Raw genomic sequence first — 10,306 nt, forward strand, 5'->3', positions numbered from 1 at the left:
ATTGGAAGTGGGATAAAGCTTCCCTTGCAGTCTGGTCTTGAATTTTAGATATTTAGATCTGGTGCTGGGAAATGCTATGAGAAGTGCTGGGAAAAGCATGTACTTTATTTGCACTATAGTTCACCTTTCAAAGACAAGATGAAAACCTGCTGTTGAGAATGATTATTCTAATATTTAACAGTTAATGCCTTAATCAAACATAGAACACAAATAGATTTTTGCTTCAAGTCAATTCTGAGGTCAGTGTACACAAGAAACTGGGGAATAGAAATTACTTTGTTACCAAAGAAATTTAGTTAGCTTATAAAATTTTAATGAAAGGCCATTAGTCAAGCTATGGATCAAATTTAATATCTTCTACACTCACTACTGTGAAACTTTTTACAGTCCATAAATTTGCTTAAACAGTATTTAAAATGTGTCAGGGTTTGGTTTATTTTTCAGTAAGAAAATAAGTGCAGACACATTTTTCCTCCTACAGATCTTCTGCTCAGTAGGATGAGTGTTTGATTGAAACATATTGTCTGTTCTGTGTGCATAATAGATACTACACAGAATCCTTTGGTCAGGATTTTGCCAAATGGCTACTCAAAGGTCTATTTTAACCACGTGTCTTAGTTTTATTATTTGAACTTGAAATACACGATTTTTGTCTGGGTCTACTGATGTAGGATCATTTTCTGTACGCCTCATCTTTCTGCTTGAAGAGATTTGATTATTGCAGTACTTTGTTTGGGAACAGAAAAGTCATCAAGCAGCTTGCTGGTGCAGAATGGAGCCCCTCTCACCTCTTAGGTGACAGCAGCCCTCAAACATGCTGTGCTTTCCAAAAAGCACCTGTTTCTACTTCGTTTTGTTGCCTTTGTCTGTGTCTTCTATAGGTTTGGTCCTGATTGTAGGAGAAACCAGCTCTGTCCTTGTCCTCACCATGACAACAGAAACTGGATGGCACGTCCAAAATTACTTTCCCTACTACTTGTCTGGTGTGATGACAGCTTATCCTATAGCATAGTCCTTAGCTATGAAACTCTCCTGATTGCTCTGACAAAACAATTACAGCCTTTTCATTAGGATGTGGTACCATGATCACTTATTGTCCTCAAGTGTTTACTTGAAAAAGATAGGCAAAGTGCAAAAGGACAGCTTATTTGAAGGTATAACTTTTTTTTCTTTCTTTTTTTTAAGGGGCTATATATCTCTTAATTTTGGACTGAACTGCAGTAATGTGCCATGAGTATAGTTATGCTAAATTAATGATAAGAGGTCAGGATCCCGGTACCAAAGCTAGGGTCTGCTTTAACAGTGGAGGGTGTGACAGAACCTTTGCAGAAACCACTTGGAAAGGGATTTTTACAATTACAAAAAAGTCTTCTTGGGTTTTATCTCTCCGATACACTTGCCAGGACATAGTTGGTTGGTAGTTTTTATTGTAGTTTGTTTTAACTGAGAAAAAAATTAAGGCAAATGCCTTGTAAGTCAGCAGGAATGCTTGCTACACTCAAAAGCTTTTTACTTAAGAAACATCTCAGTGTTCAGGCTAATGCCTCCAGTGGGTTGAGGACGGATAGGGGGCAAGTCTACTATATAATCTTTTTGTTTATAATTTTTTTAAAAAAAAAGATAATTGATCTGAAAGCAACTATTTTAATCACTGCTAGCAGATAGCTGATGTCTTGTCTTCTATTGCAGCTGCACTCTGAGTGTCACCCTGGAGCAGGCAATCATTCTGGCTCGTAGCCACGGGCTACCTCCTCGCTACATCATGCAAGCTACGGATGTCATGCGCAAACAGGTAAGATGCTCGTGTGGCTGAGGTCTTGATATTTTCATTAAAGTCATGTTTGCATCAAAGAAGGATGACTTGACCAAGCATTTTTTAACCTCCATCGTAATAGCATGTAGAGTTGGTGAGTTACCTTAGTTTGGGTATTTTATTTTTTTTTTAATTCTTTTTTTTTCTATTGTTGACTGCATGGTGTTTTATGAACTAATGAAACAGGCTGTTTTTTCATCAGAGGCTTACTTTGTCTGTATGTGTAAATGGATCATAATTTTTACAGTGTTATGATTTCACTCAGTGATTCTTGTATGGTAACTGCTGTGGCATCACCTTACATCAGAATAATCTCTTGAGTAAGACAAGCTTTATTTTAATATATATTATCCCTAAAAATAACTTTAACTATTGTTAATATAAAGTGATGCATGGTGAATGAACAGGAAGTGTTGGGAGGGAAGGGAAGAAAGAAATGCTGTGGTTCTTAACTTTCCAGGTCACATTCCTGAGGACAATCTATTTATTTCAGAGTAGTGCTTTTTGCTCTTTGGTCATAATAGAATATTAAGATTCAGGGGTTCTTGTGGGTGGATAACCACCTCAATATGAACTCCTAATGCTAAAATATGACAAAACCTGCTGGATTAAAAGGCATTATCAACTCAAAGTGGAGGATATGCTCTACTGTATTGGCACAACTTTTCCTAAAATATTTTGTTATCAGACAAATACTTTGAAAAGGATGTTTGAAATCTTGGAATGAGTTCAAAGGAGGACCACGAATGATCCAGAGGTTGTTAGACAAGGCTTATGAAGTGAACATTAAAGAGTTCAACCTATTCAGTGGATCAAAGAGAGGTTGCGGATTAATCACTCTGTGTACATATGGAACATAAATCCCAGCTTGTGGTAGCTTTCAACCTTATTACAAAAGCATAAACAAGATACAGGATGCACTCAGTCCTACAATAAGAAAAGAAGATTGTTAAATATTGGAACAATTAATCACAGATAAGACAAGATTTATAATCTGTGTTTTTTAGTTTGCATCTTATTTTATTATTTTCATTAATTGTTATGTATTTAGTGCAGCAATCACAGCTTAGTTATGAAAATGATCAAACAGCTGTACTTCATCTCTACCTTACTTTAGACAAAAATGCACATATGCTAGATCAAACCTTTACTCTCTTTAAGCAATTGTCTAGAAATTGTCAAGTCATACGTTGCAAACAATTATATGTAAGAGCTGCTGCATAAAATGGGTACATGACAGTAATCACTCATTCTTTTTCATAGCAGACTTTCACTTAATTCAGTGCATAAATTAAGTTCCTGTGGTGAATAAATACCCTAAAGGTTCCTGAATCAGGTCACGTAGATCTGCTTAGGATTTCACACGTTACCTTGATTTGAAAAGAAAGCTACTGCTGTAGAACCTGTATAGGTTCATGTATCAGCTCTTGAGGTTCTAGAGGAAAGGCAGATCTGGGTGCTTTGCAATCAAAAAATGAGGATATAGTTTTGTGTATGTCTGCTTGCAGGGTGTATTCTATCAAAGGCTACATTTTCAATGTACAGTTCAAGACCGTTTTCAAAAATATTGATTCATTTATGGATCTCCTGCAGTTCATTAAATGAAAATGAAAGACAAAATGAAAATAACTTGCATGGTTTTGAGCAGCTGTGGCTGTATTGGCTCAAATAGAGATGTAGAAAGAGGCATCCAGAGGCTACATTCTCTGAAGTAAAACAGCAGGTGATGAATAGCTGTTAAAGATACCAGTATCTCAATACCACCCACAGACACTGCAAAAAACTCTGCTAGTATATTAAGCCAGACTTTTTTCACACGTTCTTCCTCTTGCAGGAAACCACTGTGGCATGTAATAGAGTAATGATCTTTTGTTATAATTTTAAATTAATCTCGGAGTTCTGTAGTAGAAATGTAACCCTCCATTAAATTCTAAATATTTTTGAGTAATTTCAACAACACACCATGGTATTTTCTAGAAAGATGTTTCAGATTTAGTGTTTAAATTATCTGTAGGATTTAACCTTCAGGAATGTAATGCAGGCCATAGAACTTGGAGGGTTAAGAAAAAAAGAAAGCTGCTTAGAGTTTTTGGTATAGACCATTTTGTTAAGGGCGATAATTGTGTCTTTTATCTGGCTAAATATAAAAAAACTTCAAGTAAAACCTTTGTTAGCCCATTTTTACCCTGAATCTTTTGTGGAATAAAGAAATTAGCCACAGGGAGGTGCAAATGAAAGGAGGTACCTTCCATCTGTTCTTCTGGAGAAGCCAGCAGTGTTAGCTTCTAGCAGTATCTGCTTTCCACAAGGGGAAGTTGTCTCTCCTTGAAGCTGTTACCTGTTCCATCTTGGGGCACTAGTGGTAACTGGAGACATCTGATTGAATGGTTAACCACTGTGTTTGTTTTTTTTTTCTTTGAAATTGAATGAATCCTGTTTAACAAGACTCATAATAGCCCTGACTGTATTGTTGGAACAATTTTCAAAGTAATTGCCCTGTCAGTAATAATTAGGTATTTGCAAGCACCTGTTCTGTAAGAACTAAAGAAACTTGTGGGACTTGGTATGAACTTGGGTCTGTGGGACGGTTTTAGCTATGTGCTTTGTGTTTTTCATCTGTTAATCCAGTCTAGATTGATTTTTAAAAAGAATTGTGACAAAATGTCCTACCTATCTCTTAGTAACTTTATTTACTCATATAAGTTTATTCATGTAAACAACAATACCTACGAAATAGTAAAGCATCCTGACAGGAATGTGTCTTCGGGATGCGGCAAAGTGTGGAGAGGACAGAGTTCTAGGGAAGGAGCTGCAGGAGGGCACAGGGCTGTGAGGAAGAAAGGTAACTAAAAAGCTGAAAAACAGAAGAAGCTAGGAGACAACTTGTGTTGTCTTAAGTACACAATCATTTTCCCCTGCCTTTTCATGAGTACAATAACAGCACTACATTTTGAATAGTTCTTGTAAGAATTGTACTGATTTAGAGCTCTTTGAGCAGAACATAAAGAGAATTTGTTGTCTTCATGTAACTGGTTCTAGTGTATAGCCTGAAAATAAACCTATAATTTCTTTCTCATGGCAGTGAGAATACTGGCTCGTATATGAGAGTCTAGATTGATGGTGGTGTCTTCTCAGAACTGCTGGCATATTTTGCCAGTGCTTTGGCAGGACTGCTATGCAGAGGGAAACATTCTGGAGCTGTGTAGCACAACTATTCTCTATGCCTATGTGAGATGAACCAATGTCAATATTTACATTACTGTACCTTTATGAATAATACTGGATAAGTAAATTAGCAATATATTGAAAGAGAACTGGTATAATGGTGCTCAGTGAAGACAAAGAGATGTCACGTAGCAAGCTACTAGTAATTTTTGGGGGCTTTTCCTCAACAGGAACAAGAATCTAGTGGTTGTAAGTAAAGTCTCATTTGTTCTCCTAAATAATAAATTACTTGGTTGTATAAAGCTAGACTCCTTTTTAAATCAAAGCATTTGATTTATTATGTGAGCAAGATACTGAAATCAATTTGTCTAGTGATTGATGCAAGTAAAACCAGGCTGGTTTTGTTCTTAGAAGCACTGATGTTCAGGATCTATATGTGATTAATTTAGATAGTTTTCCCATTATATGCATATTCTGGCTCTCAGTTATGTTAATCATATGCCACTCTCAGCAGTCTGTCATGGTGGGGTTTCTTTATTATGATACAATTTTAGAAAACTGCACTGGGAAAAGGACAGAGATGATGAAGGTCTGGATTTAACATCTCTAATTTTGTATCCAACAGCTGTCCTTACATAATTCATGACACTTGTTCTTAAACCTCCAGTAGTTTTCTTAATATTTTCATTGGGATGTTTTACTTAGTTACTCATTTGAGTAATTTTTTTACTTCCCCTCCTCCCCTCACCTCCCCTTCAGTTTAAGTCTCTTGTTTTTGTCCAGTATACTATAGACTTAGAGACCAAATTTTACTTCCTTTTTAGCAGTAGAATTTTAGTATATTGAGTATTTCCAGAGGTGGGGCATCGACAGTCTCTTTGGGCAAACTGTTCCAGTGTTTCACCACCCCTAAACTAAAAAATGTCCTCCTTTTTTAAAATCTGAATCTACCTTCTTCCAGCTTAAAACCTCTACCCCCTGTCATATTGCTACCAGCCCTACTAAAATGTCCATCCCAAATTTATCATTGCCCTGTTAAGCCATCAGTTGATAGAAGAACGCGAGTTCATCTGCTCTTTCTTTTTTGCGTTGTCTTTTCTTACGTAATCATTTTCCCTATTCTGCTCTCAGCTCTTTTTAAGTTTTTACTAAAGGCGAGACTTATGAAGAATTACAAAAGGATCTTACAGGTATTCATCACTAAGCAACAAAATGGCAGATGAAAATCAGTGTAAATAACTCTTAAGTGATGCACACAGATGAAAAAACAAACCTAAGTTCACATTCGAAATAGCTGAATCTATTATATCTCATTTTCAGGACCGCAGGATGTGATAGAAAACGTTAGTTTAGTTGTCAGTAGCTGGATTAAAAAAGCAAATCAGAAGTTATAATAGTTTAGACAAGGAGAGATGACAAACTAGAAATCATGCTAGTGATTCTAGAATGAAGAATCATGTTGTGATTCTTCGTTTTGAGCTATTTTATGTTCTGATCCCTTCCTTAAGAATATAGCACAATGGAAAAGGCTTGGAGACAGAAAAAAATAGTCATTGATTTGGAATGGTTTATAGACAAGACAAACAGACAAAATAATCTAATATTGCTCAGCTTCCTGATTGAAGGAGGATATGGTATGTGGCATGGATAGGGACTGGCTGTTGTCCTCACTGTTGCCCAGCTCAAGGCATCAAATGGAACTTGCAGATTCAAACCCAATGCAAGTAGAGGTTCTTGACACAAGCTAAGACAGTACCCAAGATGTGGATCTTCTTCCATAAAGAGATAAGTGATGTGAAATTATTCATGGGTTCGAGATGGGAAAGAAGAGAATCACTGAAATCCATTCAATGCATCCTTGTTGCTGAACAGATGAAATATCAAGTGAATAATGATTAATTCTGGAAGAGTTTCTAAAAAAAGACGTATGTTTGTTGTATTCTGTAGTCATGTCTTTTGCAACTGACTGAAGGCAGCTTACTGAGCTAGGTGTAAAGCTAATACAGCCACTTTTGTATTCTGCCTTCAATTTTGTAGGTACCCTGGTTATTTTCTCTATCTTTACAACTATTTTTTTGTAAGAATACTATTTTCTGTTTTGATTTATATAAACTCTGAGTACTCACCTGTGTGTAACCAGCCAGCCTTCATCTTTTGTTTGAGCCCATACCTGTGAATAAATCTGTTTGCAATTACCTGGGTACCAGATTTCAGTCAAATACAGTGTCTGGTTTTATTCTACATATTGAATCAAAGATTTTACCTCGTTTTTATGTGATCTGCATCTGCCATAGCAGCTCTATTTGGAATGGAAATTATCTTGGATGGATCACACTAGTCTAAGATCTCACTGTAAGAATTCTGAGATTATATATTTTTGTTCTCTGCTACTAAGTCCTGAATTTAGGTTGTACAGAAGGAGAAATAAAGGGTGAGTCAGAGTATGTATTACAGACAGAACAAGTAGTTTCCATCTCCTGTAAAATGTTAAAAAACATAAAGAGGATATAAACATAGCATATTTCTTTATGATGACTACTTTACATTTTTAGAACTGCGCTTCAAAAGCTAGACCATATAATTTAAAAACAATTTTTATGAAGTTCTTTCATATGTCTAAGCTAGTTTGTTTGCAGAAGATTTTGCATTTTTCACTATCATGGTATACAAACATTGTGCATGCTTTACCAGCTTCCTCCTTACTGGGTGAGTCGGTGAGTCAGTGAGACAGAAGGAATTTCATTGTTGTTTTTCAAAGGATCAATAGAGGTACAGAGATTCCATCTTTTCTAGTTTACTCATCTTTAAGAAGGGTGCTGGACTAACCAGTCTCAGAAGGTCCTTTTGAACCTGATGATATTTTGCAATTCTGTGACTATAAGGAGTGATCAGGACTGGCATTTTTCTAATCCTAATATAGTGTCTCAATTTAGGCCATTTTTTAAACTATGAAAGCTATTCATAGAATATAATCTGTAATATGTTTTTGTTTGTAGGAACTAAGTGACATTTCAGATAAGAGCTTTGTTATCCATGCCTTCTACAAAGAACAATGGCAAAAATCAAATGAATTTAAACAGGATGTGTTTAGATTGCTTTAAACCTTAAATGTTAATTCTTTTGAAGTCTTTTATGTTAGTACAATATATATATGTATGCATTTATTTAATAAGTGATAAGACTTTGGTTTTTTTCTGCGTATTTTTCCAAGCTGAGAATAAATACACTGTTTAGCTTGTTCCCCTCCTTAGAAGAGGAGTGTTCTTTCGGGATATGGACTACATGTATTAATCAATTGTAAGAAATAGTTATTTTCATCTAGAAAGCTCAGAAAACTTCAGAACTTGTGCTGGAATGAATGAAGCAAAATTGGTTTTTTTCTTCCCCAGGGTGCGAGAGTCCAAAACACAGCCAAGAATTTAGGAGTGAGGGATCGAACGCCACAGTCTGTCCCAAGGTAACTGATTGTGTGCTAGACCATGATTTTCTCTGCTTTGTGCCAAACTCTGTCCTAGCTGCTCAAAAGCCAACATTAAGCATTGACTTTGTTGTGCACTAACTGGTAAGATATAAATGACTTTTAATGTACGTAGAAACAATTACATTCTCAGCCATACAGTTTTACTTCAGGTAATTGGTTGCAGAAGTTCAGTCTATGCAGCACTTTGAAATGTGCCCACTTTTGGAAAATGAAACCTAGTTCATGTTAATTATGAAAACACTGGGGTAAGTCCTTTATCACTTGTGATGTTTAGTGGTTTTGGGGAAATTATCCTAACAAAATCCATAACTCCCTTTTAATGAAGTACTCTACTGCAGTATCTATCCAAAATCGTGTTCTAGTTGCTTTTAGAGATGGTGTAGTCTTTCTTTGTCTCTTTCTGAAATAGCTATTAGAAAGAAAAATGTGACTGTTCTATATTTATCCAGCTTTTTAGTGCTGTGATGGATTGCTGGTACCTGAAATATTTCTTAACAGGCACAATACTATACACAATAAATGAGTAAATACTCTACACAATAAATGAAACTAACAAAACAACAATGTTCTTAATTTTATCTTGAAGTGATTTTATTAATTCAGCTCCACTTAAACTTTTGTAACCTGTCTAAATTATAATGGGATTTTTTTTCCTGACTAATGGTGACACACTGAATGAGCTAAACAGATATGCAGAACACAGTAACAGACCCTGCAGTTTTTAGATTTCAGTAAGAAGGCAGTGAATTAATAATACCTGATAGAGGTAACCATGTGAATGAAGAGATACACTATCAACAGCCTCACAGAAAGAACTGTCTTCTAAGTTCTGACCACTTATACTCAGGAATTTTTTCTTAAGCCATTTACTCCCCTTTTCTCAGGTGTCCCAGTTTCTCCCTTCTTTTTTTTTTTTTTTTTTTTTGGCAACAAATCAGTGCACATTGGATCCATGCCTGTACTTGATCTTATTCTAGAGAAGGAGTGTACTTGAAGTGTACAAGATATGAGTAAATCTGCAGAGCAGCCACTCTTAGGTTGAGGAGTAGCAGTATTTCTTGGAGCATGTATGCATCTTGCATGGTCCATATAGGAGATTAAATAAAATCCAACAGAAGTACTGATTCTAGAGTAAGCCCATCAGCAACAAAGTCACTGCCTTATCAGCAGATGAGGGCATCTCTTTGTACGGTAATGATTACCTTATGAGGCAGACCAGGACCAAAACTGCCTGACCAGCTGTCTTGCCTTGTGGGAACCTAAGGCAGTGAAATAACATATTATTACAGTAAAACCTGTGAGAATCCTTTCTGTGTTTTATGTGCCATGGTTTTATCCATAAATGGACTCTTCTTCCATGGCGACTAGACACAGTCAAAGAATTGTTGGAATCCAAACTTTTTCCATTTCTAAATGACAAAGCATGTATCTGTATCTAGAATCAGAGCTTTGATAAAGGAAAAATCTTAGTTCTTAAGAAGAAAAACTTACTCGTGAGACATGTTTTGGCTTTTCATCAGTTGAAAAAAGCTTGCCTTTCTCCTTTGGCGCTCCCACAACATAGCAATGAAAAGCTGAAGAAAATTTATGAGAGGGCTCCTAGAACATGGAATAGACAGATGTATCCAGCACACTTGCCAAATGGCATTAACAGCAATGTCACAGGAATATCTTATTGACCTCAGTGTTGGGGCATTTGGTGAACATTAGAGAGATAAGTCACATAAGTCAGAATTGTCACCAGCAGGAGTGATGCTTTATATAAATTATTCTTTTATTACACCAGCAGAATCAAATAACTGCAATAACCACTGTTTATTTTTCTCCACATAGTTGTTTGTATAATG

At 36.0% G+C, this 10,306-nt stretch overlaps 1 protein-coding gene across 3 annotated transcripts in view; it reads left to right on the forward strand.

Moving 5' to 3' along the window:
• The window catches only part of PREX2 (phosphatidylinositol-3,4,5-trisphosphate dependent Rac exchange factor 2), a 176,725-nt gene that overhangs the window by 159,485 nt on the left and 6,934 nt on the right, over window positions 1-10,306 (forward strand). For all 3 annotated transcript variants that reach the window (XM_071737737.1, XM_071737736.1, XM_071737738.1), the window contains 2 exons: window positions 1,690-1,792; window positions 8,368-8,435. In XM_071737737.1, coding sequence (XP_071593838.1) covers window positions 1,690-1,792; window positions 8,368-8,435 — 171 coding nt within the window. The remainder of the gene's footprint in view (window positions 1-1,689; window positions 1,793-8,367; window positions 8,436-10,306) is intronic.

Source organism: Heliangelus exortis, chromosome 2 (assembly GCF_036169615.1).
Source record: "Heliangelus exortis chromosome 2, bHelExo1.hap1, whole genome shotgun sequence".
NCBI lineage: Eukaryota > Metazoa > Chordata > Aves > Apodiformes > Trochilidae > Heliangelus > Heliangelus exortis.